Source organism: Camelus bactrianus, chromosome 14 (genome assembly GCF_048773025.1).
Source record: "Camelus bactrianus isolate YW-2024 breed Bactrian camel chromosome 14, ASM4877302v1, whole genome shotgun sequence".
NCBI classification, from domain to species: Eukaryota; Metazoa; Chordata; class Mammalia; order Artiodactyla; family Camelidae; genus Camelus; species Camelus bactrianus.
In genome coordinates, this window is record NC_133552.1 from 17,891,513 (window position 1) to 17,904,166 (window position 12,654).

At 46.5% G+C, this 12,654-nt stretch overlaps 1 protein-coding gene across 1 annotated transcript in view; it reads left to right on the forward strand.

Annotated features, from left to right (window-relative positions):
- ERICH6B (glutamate rich 6B) overlaps positions 1–11,341 on the forward strand; it is a 39,425-nt gene extending 28,084 nt beyond the window's left edge. Inside the window, exons 9-12 of the mRNA XM_074378660.1 lie at positions 2,001–2,086; positions 2,250–2,402; positions 10,094–10,319; positions 10,983–11,341. Of these exons, the coding sequence (XP_074234761.1) occupies positions 2,001–2,086; positions 2,250–2,402; positions 10,094–10,319; positions 10,983–11,237 (720 nt within the window). The 3' untranslated portion in view covers positions 11,238–11,341. The remainder of the gene's footprint in view (positions 1–2,000; positions 2,087–2,249; positions 2,403–10,093; positions 10,320–10,982) is intronic.
- Positions 11,342–12,654: the final 1,313 nt, after the last annotated feature.

Genomic DNA, 12,654 nt, shown 5'->3' on the forward strand with positions numbered 1-12,654 from the left:
CACTGATCTGACATCTAGTTAGAATCACGCAGGATATGAGAGGACCTGAAAAGGCTTCCTGCTACAAACACCTGGGAAACTTAGTGGAAATGTAAAAAGCATCCTTTTAAATGCAGAGCAGAGTGTATAAGAAAGCAAGGGAGTTATTACTGGAAATCGAAACTGGGAAATGAGAAGAGTGAGAGTAAGTGAGGAGTGAGTGTCCTGGGAGAGGGGAGGGGTGGGAAGGAGGAGACAGCCGTCCTGATCACTCAGGGGCTTGGGTTTTAACACCTGATGGGGACACCAGGCAGCTGGAGGACTTGCGTACTTTTCAAGCACACATGAAATAGCTACAATAATTGATGGCACACTGGGCCACAGACACTAAAGAGCGGCTATCATATAGACTCTGCCCTCCTACCCTTGTGTATTTTGATTGGGAATAGTAATAACATAGCCAAAAACAACTGGTACATGTGCAGATTTAAAAGCATGGTAAACAACTTGTGTGTCAAAGAAGAAATCATATTGGAAATTTGAAAATATTCAGAATGAAAATGTAGGTATCTACAGTTGGGGGAACAGCTAAAACAGTATTTTGAGAGAAATATTATAGCTTTAAATGCTTGTATTAGGGAGGATGGTATAGTTCAAATGGTAGAGCGCGTGCTTAGCCTGCACGAAGTCCTAGGTTTAATCCCCAGTGTCTCCCTTAAGAAAATCACTAAATAAATAAACCTAATTACCTCCCCACCAAAAAAAAACCTAAAAAAAAAAAAAACTCAGAAATATACATGCCTATATTAAAGAAGAGGAGGAGGAGGGTCAGGAAGAAGAAGAGAGATGGAAATCAATGAGCTCAACATTCAAATCAAAGAATTAGAAAAAATAGAAAAAATTTGCTAATATAGAAAACCCACAGAAAGGAACATATATAAATGATAATAAAAGGAGCAGAAACTGATACAATAGAAAACAAAGAAGTAATAGAATAAGCAAACCAAAAAGTTGGCTCTTTGAGAAGACTAGTAGGCAAATCTCCAGGCAAGGTTGATCCAGAAAAACAAAAAAGAAAAGGAAGAAAATCTATAAAGAATGAAGACAAGGACATCACAGAGAGACAGTAGAGGGTTTTTTTTTAACATTATATCACAAATTTTTATGACAATAAATTTTAAAATTTACATAAACAATTTCCTAGAAAAATATGATTCACTAAACTGATTCAAGAAGAAATAAAATCCATGAATATACCAATATTATGGGTGGAACATTGTCCCCCCCAAAAAATATGTTTAAGTCCTAACCCCGAGTGCCTCAGAATATGACCTTATTTGGAAAATTGGTCTCTGAGGATGTAATCCATTAAGATGAGGTCATACTGGAGTGGGGTGGGCCCCTTATCCAATATGACTGGTATCCTTACAAGAAGACGGAGACACAGGGAGAACACCATGTGAAGATGGAGGTGTTGAAGCCATATGTGTCCCAACCAAGGTACAGTAAGGATTGCAGCCAAAAGCCAAGGAAGAGTAAGGATCATCACCAAAAACTAGAGAAAGGCATGGAAGAGATTCTTCCTCAGAGTCTCCAGAAAGAACCAACCCCACTGACACCTTGATTTCAGACTTCTGGCCTCCACAACAGTGAGAAAATTAATTCCATAGTTTTCAACTGCCCAGTTTGTGGTACTTTGTTATGGCAGCCCTAGGAAACTAATACAACCAGTAACATGAGAGTGAATGAGATAACAGTTTAAAATCTGCACACACAAACACACAGACACACAGTGATCCATTTCAGCCTCCTCGTCACATAGACAAGTAAACTGAAGCCCTGAGAAGTTTCCTGTCCCCAGCAAGCTGGTGGTAGTGATGGGAAGGGTAGTGATGGGTGGGGGGCATGTGGGCATCAGAGAGTAAGTAGACCCACCCCAACCCTTCTAGTAACAATACCATGCTCTGAATTTGGTCCATCAGCCCCCGTGCACCTTTCACAGGCTTGTCTCTTCTTCCTAGGTTCATCAAGATGATGGAGAATTAATTCTCTACCCCAGTGAGACTGTCTTCCAAATTCTCTTTTCTGATGGATCAGGCCAGATACAGTATCCACTAGACCACGGGGACATTCATGCTGACACATGTGATGCCTAAAAAGTCTGTGATTCGGGACTGGGTCATGGGTTTTACTGAGGCCTTGGTCCTCTGCAGGGCTCTGCCTTCCCCATGGGATCCCAAGGGACTACTTGTGCCTTAACCATCTCCCAGTTATCCATCAGGACACCTGGCCATGCTCATCCTCAGTATAAAAGAAGGAAAGTTCACGTGCATCATTCTGGAAGACAGTGAACATTTGTGTATCCGGGCCCTTATCAACAATTCTGGCCATGCCACCTTCTACGATGAAAATGGAGACATCTGGTAAGCTTGGGTCATGAGTCCCAGACACCCCGCCCCATGGAGAAGCAGTGTGATTAAGGTTTTGATTCCCAGTCTGCACAGCTTCTCACTGGGTAAGCCTCTCTCTTTCTCTCTCTCTCATCCACTTATGAATTCATTCATCTGGCTCATACTTTGGGAGGTTGGTATCATGAGGGACCAGTAAGACAGGTCCCTGACCTCAGATGGCGGGCTGTCCTTTTTGCACCATTGTTTCCCCACTGATGAAATAGCATCACAGACTCAAAAGCTGGAGTAAGAACCCCTGTTGGTTTCGTCTCCTCGGCACCACTTAAGAATCAAACCAAAGAGAATAACCTTAGAAAGACACGGGGTCCCTCTGTTCCAGGTGCCTCGGAGAGGACGGTGTGGTGAGGGCTTTGGAGGTACATGTATTTTAAAAACATAACTGCTGAATGTTTCATTGTAACTAAACTGAGTTGTTAAGTTCCCATTTCTGGTGACAGTGGGAAACTTCATCTTACCAATTCAAGGTAATTCAGTCACTTCAGAACTTTTCTCCATCTCTTTGGCGTTAGAACTCTGTTTTTGCAGGATTTCTCCCTCCTTTTTCTGTTCTAAGTGGTCGTGGAGTAGGAAATGCAGATTGTCTTGAGCCAATTTTATACTTTCTTCTTGATAGTCAAAGCCAAACTTTTTTTTAATTCCAAAAAAAGATTTTCACTCTCCAGACCTTGGTTTTTAAGAACATTTTCTCTGCTATTCAGTTTTTATCTACACCGTTTCCTAGTTTACTACTTTGTTCTTAGAGGTATCTGCCCTTCCTGGAGGGCGCTTTGTATAAAAATTGATGTCTGCAATACTACAAAGCTACAGTAATCAAAACAGCATGGTATTGGCACAAAAATAGACACAGATCAGTGGAACAGAATAGAGAGCCCCAAAATAAACCCACAGACCTATGGTCAATTACTCTTTGACAAAGGAGGCAGAATATACACTGGAGAAAAGTCAGTCTTTTCAGCAAGTGGTTTTTGGAAAACTGGACAGCTACATGTAAATCAGTGAAGAACACTCCCTCCCACCATACACAAAAATAAACTCAAAATGGTTTGGAGACCTAAATAAAAGACATAACACCACAAAGTTCCTAGAATAGAACATAGGTAAACATTCGCTGACATCAATTATAGTAATATTTTGTTAGATCAGTCTCCAAAGGCAAAAGGAATAAAACCAAAAATAAACAAATGGGACCTAATCAAACTCAAAGCTTTTACACAGCAAAGGAAACCATAAATTAAACAAAAAGACAGCCTACAGACTGGGAGAAAATATTTGCAAATGATGTGACCAACAAGGGCTTAATTTCCAAAATATGCAAACAGCTCATACAACTCAATATCAAAAACAACAACCCAATCAAAAAATGGGCAGAAGACCTAACTAGACATTTCTCCAAAGAAGACATCCTGATGGCCAACAGGCAGATGAAAAAATGCTCAACATCACTACATCACTAGTTATTAGAGAAATGCAAATCAAAATTACATTGAATTATCACCTCACATCAGTCAGAATGGCCATCACCAAAAGTCTATAAATAATGCTGGAGAGGGTGTGGAGAAAGGGGGACCCTCTTACACTGTTGGTAGGAATGTAAATTGGTACAGCCACTATGGAAAACAGTATGGAGTTTCCTTAAAAAAGTAAAAATAGACATACCATATGATCCATCAATCCCACTCCTGGGCATATATCTGGAAAAGACGAAAACTCTTAACTCAAAAATAGGCACCATAGTGTTCATAGCAGCGCTATTTCCAATTGGCAAGACATGGAAGCAACCCAAGTGCCCATCAACAGATGAATGGATAAAGAAGTTGTGGCATATATATGCAATGGAATATTGCTCAGCCATAAAAAAAGAATGAAATAATACCATTTGAAGCAACACGGATGGAGATTATCACTAAATGAAGTAAGTCAGACAGAGAAAGACAAATGTTATATGATATCACTTATATCTAAAAAATCATACAAATGAATTTATTTATTAAACAAACAGACTCACAGACATAGAAAACAAACTATGGTTACCAAAGGGGAAAGGGCTGGGGAGGGATAAATTAGGAGTTTGGGATTAGTACAAATAAACTACTATAAATAAAATAGATAAGCAACAAGGACCAACTGTATAGCACAGGGAACTATATTCAATATCTTATAATAACCTATAACGGAAAATAATCTGAAGCACTTTGCTATGCATCTGAAACACACTATTGTAAATCAACTATATGTCAATTAAAAATTGTTTTAATAAATAAATTGATATCTGAAAGGGGGAAGAAAGTACTGAACACAGGAAGCACTAGGGAGATGGGGCAAGAAATTCAGTTAATTATCTCAGATAGCATTTGCTACATACAAGAGAGCCTCTTCTCTTAATGACACTTAAATTTTAGGGCCAGAAGTGACCCTGGGAAAATCCACCTTCATTTTCTTGACCAGGAAACTTAGGCTCAGAGAAAATGGTAAGTCGTTTGCCCTCAGCCATACATAAAATCACAGGCAAGAAATTTTAGGAAATTTTGACTCAGTCAGAAATAAAGCTTTATTTTAAATGATCAAATCATGTTTGCAAGAGAAACCACATCTTATCCCAGCCCATCAAAACCCAAGAGGAAGAGGAGGGGAAAGACACTCCCTCACACTGTAGACAAAAATAAACTCAAAATGGATCAAAGACTTAAACATAAGAAAAGATACAATAAATCTCCTAGAAGAAAATGTAGGCAAAACATTATCTGACATACATCTCAAAAATGTTCTCCTAGAACAGTCTACGCAAGCAATAGAAATAAAAGCAAGAATAAACAAATGGGACCTAATGAAAACTACAAGCTTCTGCACAGCAAAGGAAACCGTAAGTAAAACAAAAAGACAACCTACAGAATGGGAGAAAATTTTTGCAAATAAAACTGACAAAACTTGATCTCCAGAATATATAAGCAACTCACACCATTTAATAAGAAAAAAACAAACAACCCAATCCAAAAATGGGCAGAAGACCTAAACAAGCAATTCTCCAAGGAAGACATACAAATGATCAATAGGCACATGAAAAAATGCTCAATATCACTAATTATCAGAGAAATGCAAATCAGAACTACAATGAGGTATCACCTCACACCAGTCAGAATGACCATCATTCAAAAGTCCACAAATGACAAATGCTGGAGAGGCTGTGGAGAAAAGGGAACCCTCCTACACTGCTGGTGGGAATGCAGTTTGGTGCAGCCACTGTGGAAAACAGTATGGAGATTCCTCAAAAGACTAGGAATAGACTTACCATATGACCCAGGAATCCCGCTCCTGGGCATATATCTAGAAGGGACCCTACTTCAAAATGACACCTGCACCCTAATATTCATAGCAGCACTATTTACAATAGCCAAAACATGGAAACAGCCTAAATGTCCATCAACAGATGACTGGATAAAGAAGAAGTGGTATATTTATACAATGGAATACTATTCAGCCATAAAAACCGACAACATAACGCCATTTGCAGCAACATGGATGTTCCTGGAGAATGTCATTCTAAGTGAAGTAAGCCAGAAAGAGAAAGAAAACTACCACATGAGATCGCTCATATGTGGAATCCAAAAACAAAAAAAAACAAAAAAAACAAAAAATACAAAACAGAAACAGACTCATAGACATAGAGTACAAAGTTGTGGTTGCCAGGGGGATGGTGGGTGGGACGGGACTGGGATTTCAAAATGTAGAATAGATAAACAAGATTGTACTGTGTAGCACAGGGAAATATATACAGGATCTTGTGGTGGATCACAGCGAAAGAGAATGTGACTATGAATGTATGTATGTTCATGTATAACTGAAAAATTGTGCTCTACACTGGAATTTGACACAACATTGTAAAATGACTATTTAAACTCAATAAAAAAGTTTATATTAAAAAAAAAGATAAGAGAAAAATCAATGAACTAGAAAGCACACAAACAATAAAGCTAATCAATGAAACCAAAAAAAACCCCAAGAGGAAGGATGGTGCTCAGAGCTGGGATGAGCTGACCATCAGAACACCCCTGCCCCCAAAGAGTCTGAGTCTGTACATCTGGGGTGGGGCCTGGAGATCTGCATTCTTTAAAAGCTTCCCAGATGGTTGTATGGGTCAGCGAGGTGCTGGAGCCCAGGCCAGCGCACCCACTCCTGGCCTGACTTTCCCTGGCTCCAGTCTTCTGAAAGGTCCTGTCCTGGAGGAGAGCAACGACCATCAACCTCTCTGCCCACCGGCAGCCTGGCTTCCAGGCCGTAGTCCCCAGGCCCAGCCTGGTAGCCCCCTCGTGGCCTAGGAGCCCCTAACTTCTCATCTCCCATCTCTTTCCTCGGGACCTATTGTCCTTTTGCCTTGGAAGTTTTTCTGAAACCATGTTGACCACTTCATGGCTTGTGGATTCCCAAGATCGGGAGACACAATTTCCCTCCTAACCCTGGGCTCCCGGTCCACAGGGAAAGTGAAGCAGCTTAGAATAGAAGTCTGTCTCATGTTGAAAGCTAATCAGTTCGGCTCAGAGTGAGCCTCGAAAACCCCAGCAAAGGGCCCAGACACATCCTGCCCACAGAGGCACAGGCCAAGGCCCAGGGCACCCCAAGGGCCTCCCCTCTCACCCCCAGGCCTGGCCCCTCCCCGCCCGCCAGGCAGGCCTGCCTTTACCTGCCTGCTCCCCAGTGGCCCCGCAGTAAGAGAGCCCCTGCGATGGTGTCACTGTCGTTTTTTCTTGCCCTTCCAAGAAGATGCTGGACGAGCAGGGAGAAGGGATGAGCTTCCAGCCACCGCTCCTCTCGGCAGGGCCGGCCCTCTGCACACAGGCCTGGGGCCGCGTGCTCGCCTGCTCTCGGCGGCGCCTCCACACTCAGCTGTGAGCAGGTTCTAGTTGCCAAACCTTTCTGCCCTGCCTCCTCCAAGGGCAACTGCATCTTACCTGGGTCATGCTCTCATCTCACTTGGCTTAAATCAAAGGCAGGTGGCACCACTGATGGCATTTCAGCACTGGAGACCTGGATGAGAGAGGGACTGTCCCTGTGTACCCTCCACACACACACCCATCACACCTGAAAGTTTATACCATCAGGCAGAGTGCGCTCCCCCGCCCCAGGCGGCACCGGAGAGAACTGTGCTCCCACAGCAGAAGGACTTGGTCCCACATGGGCTTCACCATCAGAGCTGCAGTCTCGCTGTCACTGGGAGAAAGATTCTGCAGAAAAGGCCCTCCAAGTCACTTAGGAGCGTACAGCTGCTGCACCAGGGCCAGCGACCCTCATCCCTGCTGGGATTGAGGCAGCGGCCCCTGCTCCCAGCCCCACCTCCGCTCCTCCATGGCACCACAGGCCCTGGGAAAGAGTGAGCATCAAGCTGATTCGAGGACTGAATATTTCTTAGGTTATTTTTTGATCACCAATTTTTTCAGGGAAGGCAGAAGGCATGGTTGAAGTTTGCAGGGTGTGTGGAAACTCAACCCCAGCATCGTCCCCGCCCTCCAGGCTCAGACTTGAGAAACTGCAGACCAGGCCTCCCTGCAGGGTTCAGGGTCCCACCCAGCAAGGGCCCCAGACCTGCCTGAACTCGGGATCCCTGTCGGTGGGGTCCCCTGGCTCCACAGTCCAGGGTCTTCACACTTTCTGAGGAGAATCCTTCCATTCAGACCATTTCTGGGTGTTTTAGACCCCATTTTCCTGAGGGAGCCTTAGCCCAGGACCAGGTGCCCACAGACTGGGGTGGACCCTAGCCCTGGGAAGTAGGGAGAGCCTAGCGTGAGAACTCCGATGGGAGCCCTTTAAAAGGTCAGAAGCTAGCAGGGATCTGCCCCACTGCAGAGTGAAAGAAGATTCCCCTCTGCTCTCCTCAAGGACAATAAGGAAATTCTAATGTTTGCCGAGTTATTGCTTTGTACAGGCACCTAATCTTCACAACAACCCTAGGAGTAAAGTACTGTTATTATTTGCATTTTACCATTGAAACTGAGGCACAGAGAGGTTAAGTAACTGGCCCAAGGTCACAAAGCTTGCAAGTTGCAGAGCCAGCTATGAACCTAGAGAGTCTGGCTCCAGAGCCCAGGTTTTTCACTCATCACATACATACAGCCTCCTGTCTAAGAAAAGAGGGATGAGGTTGGACACGCCGGGGCCCGACAGTGAAGGGACTCAGCTGTTTGCACTTGGTTTGATGGGCAGTGGGAAGCAACAGGAGGACCTAGGGTTGGGAGTGACCAGGGGACATTCTGCTTATTGGAGGTGAACAAGGCTGCTGTTAGCAGGCCTGAGCTGGCCTCTCCCTCCCAGCAGAACTTCAAGGCCCCTGGACATCCCAGCCGAGGTCTAGCAAGTAGTCTGAGTAATCCAGGCTCCCTGAAAACCCCACTTCTCCTGACGAACCCCGGGTCAGATTCTCTTCCCTTCTGCTTTTGGTTCCTGAGAGAAGTTGCTGCCCCAGCAGCACTGATTCTCAGGACAGCCCTGGTGGAATCAAAAAACAGAGGCTTGAAATGGTTTGAAATGCTGGGAAAGGACAGCTCGAAGGAGAGCAGGGCCTGGCCTGGAAGAAGAATGAACCCACCACCCCTCACTCACCCACACTCGGGCGTCAGGCAGTGTGGGGCCAGAGTTCACCCAGGAGCCAGACAGGTGTAGCCCCTGCCCTCCGGATCACACGTTATGTTGACATTTAATGGGAGGACAGGTAATAAGCAAGTAGGGTCGGTTCTCATTATTCAAAATAGCTCTGTTCTATAAAGTATCCAGAACACTGAACTAGCAAACCCTGAACCATTGCTCCCAGGGGGAAGGCGTATATGTACATATTTCACGTAGAGTCACAAATGCGCACAGAGCAGTGAAAAATTCAAGTCTTCTGATGTGCATGTTCCCAGCTGCTTTGCCTTCTCGATTCGGCTCCTGCCATGGTGACCAGAGGTTGGAGCCAGGAGGGGCATGTGGTGCTGGAAGCCCCAGCTCTGGGGCCCACTGAACTCTACCGGGATGGGCTGTTTCTAATATGTAAGTTTATCTCTGTGAGATACACACACACACACACACACACACACACCCCCCTATTTCCCTTGGGAGCAATGGGTCCGTATTCTCTAATTCCATGTTTGAGGCAACTTTATAGAACCCAACTACCGCAAAGAATGAGACTCAGTGTATATTAGCTAATTATATGAAGGAAACTAACAGGAGACGGAGATGCACTGTCATATAGGGACACACCGGGGCTGCAGGAAGGGCGTCTCTGAGGAGGTGACATTTAAGCTGAGACTTAGAGTAGAAGCAGGTGCTGGCCACACCAAGCAGGGTGGGGAAGAGCTTTCTAGGCAGAGGAAAGAACACGGCAAAGGGGTGAGGAGGTCAAGGATACGAGTGACCCAGGAACTGAAAGAAGTGAGTGGGAGTGGGGGGCCAGGGGCACGGGAGGAGCCTGAACACAGACGGGCTGGGGCTGAAGGGCCGTACCTGGTCTTGGGTTGGCCTCCTTGTTCCCACCTGCCAAGGCCCCGTGGGTGGGCTAAGGAGGAAAAAGCAAGGCAGGAGGGTAGGGAGGAGGGGCAGGCCTGCATCGGCCAGAGAGGCTGTGCCCGTCGACCCCAGGCCCAGCACAGTGACTGCCTGATTCCTTCTTGGTCTAGGTTGAGCCTGAGCCCAAACCTAGGCTACTACTTCGCCAAAGGCAAGCACCAGAAGGCCTGGAACTGGTGGGATCTGAACCTGCACGTCCACGCACCCCCTGTCCAGTCCATCTCCTTGAATATCAACCGCTACATCAAGGTACATATAAGGAGCCAGGATAAGATCATCTTCCACTTCACCCACCAAAAGAAACGCATCTGCTTAAACCTGGGCACCAGGTACAAGGTAAGGTCTCAACTCCCCACACCCTCTGCCAGTTGGAGAACCACCTGCACATAGTCACTGCTGGCTTGGACTGGTCCACACTGGGCCTGCCGCCACATTCTCCATCACTCCAGCCCCTAGGAAAACAAAGCCTCCTTCCCTGACCTGATGCTTGACCATATACAAAGGCAAACACTTAACTTTTGGGCACCATGAGATTCAGAGCTGAGGAAACTGATATCTTCATCCCAGCAAGACCCAGACACGCTCCAGTGGGAGCTCAACATGGATGTGGGGCTCGTAGCAGACACAGTGACCCGCCTCCTGGCTGCGGCAGGGCCTCAGTCTCCTGCCATGCTAGGGAATCCCTGGGGAGAAGCCTGACGTCCCTAGATGGCACAGCCTTTGGAAGGCAGGGTGCACCAGGGCCCAGCAGCTGGCCTCCCTTTGGTTTGGAGTCAGGCTGTGGTGTGGCCTGAACCCAGTCGCTGCAGCCCATGTAGCCACAGGCTTAAGCCAAGCGAGTATCTCGGGGAAGTGGCAGAAATGTTGCCGGTGGCAGCGCCAGGTGCACAGCTTTGCCCTGGAGAGTGACGTCTCCAGGGGAGACTTGATCCTGGCATGAGGGGAGCATGGTGCCCAGGCAGCATTAATCCTCACTGAGCCTTCTATGCACTCCTGCAGTTCATCAGCCCAGAGGTACTGAGTGAAATGAAGAAGAAAGCAATCCTGGAAATGGAAATCAGTCCAACAGCTCAGAAGATCCAGATCCTCCTGGGAAAAATGAGTAGGACCCTGAATATACTGACCATCTTTGATCTCAAAAACTTCATAGAGGGCTCCAAGATCTTCCCAATGAGACAATCTGAGCTGGAGGAGAAAACCTCATCTTCCGGTCTCAGGCAGTCACCAGATTACCCCACAGCCTCTTCAGCCTGAGCTGAATGTTTCAGGGAGGTGGAGTTGTCAGAATCCTAGAGGAAAAGCCCAAAGCCCTAGTTTATGTCTTTGAGAGTTGGTTTGTAATTTGAGATCTATGACAGATCCTTGGTTTGGGGGGGAAAAAAAGGGAGGTATTTTTGGTGGGGAAGGGGCTGACAGACTCTGTAGCTGGCCACAGGAAAGACTTAATCAGCCCTGCCCCACTCTGACAGCATTAGAAATAAATTGTTTCAATAGACAATACACATCAACACCTGTCTCGCTTGATTCTGCTGGTCACTTGAATGCAGAAGTTCTGTGGCTTTCCTGTACTTGGTTTGACTCAAGACACAGGCTATCTCAAAGCCTAACTCTGCCCCTGGTTGGCTGTGTGACCTTGGGCAAGTAGCTTTCTGCCTCAGTTTCCTCATCTGTAAAATGGGTCTAGAAATAGCCTCACAAACCACCCCCTCATTCACCCCTGCCAAGACAGAGGGAAGCCCAGTTAGAAAAGCAGCCCCAGCCTGCAGCCAGTGTCCCAAACCAGGAGCCGACTGGGAGCCCGGAAGGACCCACATTTAAACCCCTTTCAATAGCTGGACCGCTTTTGGTCATGGGTAACAGTCACTCAAATAGGTAAAGCAAGATGGGAAACATCATCAGGATGGAAGATGCAATGCATCTCCCTCCTAGTGGAGGGAGGCCTCCAGGAGCCAGGGGGGGACTTTCGTTCTTGTGTCTGCAACACTCATGTTCTTCCAAAGGGGTGTTTTCTGTGCATCTCGGTTCACACGGCTTTGTCTCCTGACCTTTCTCAGAAGAACCCCCGTAGTCCCCAACTGACCTGGCTTGATCCGGAGGCCACTCTTGGCGCGATCATGTGGTAAGGGAGGTGGGGTTATGTCTTGTAAATACAGCTCCTAGCTGATGCCAAGCATGGTCGGGGGTAGTCTCTAGAAAAGGGAGACTCGGGAGCTGGTTGGCCTCCTCTAGCGTGACTTACAGATTCCTGAGACACTGCAGGATTCCCAGGATGGCTTCCACTGCAACCTGAACAGAAAGAGTGTAGAAAACTCCTTCTTCTTAACTCAGCGCAGCAAACCAGCCATTCCCTGCAGTGAGCAGACATCCGAGCCCCATGTCGCGGCCCTACTCTCCTAATCTCACACCGCCTGCCACCAACCCTCACCAAAGTCCTGCCATCACCCCAACCCCAAATGCTGCGCAGCTGCAGTGGTACCAGGCTGTAAGGCCGGTGGTGGAGGGGCGTTACACGGTCACTTCCCCTACGGGACTGTCACACGTTGGCAAACAGCATCATCAGCTAAGACAACAGTTACTTTGTTGCCAGACAGTGAGCCACAGATGACCACTGCAAGAGCAAATCCTCACAAGCCAACCTTGACATTTTAGAGAGCAGGTTAGTTTCCGCCTC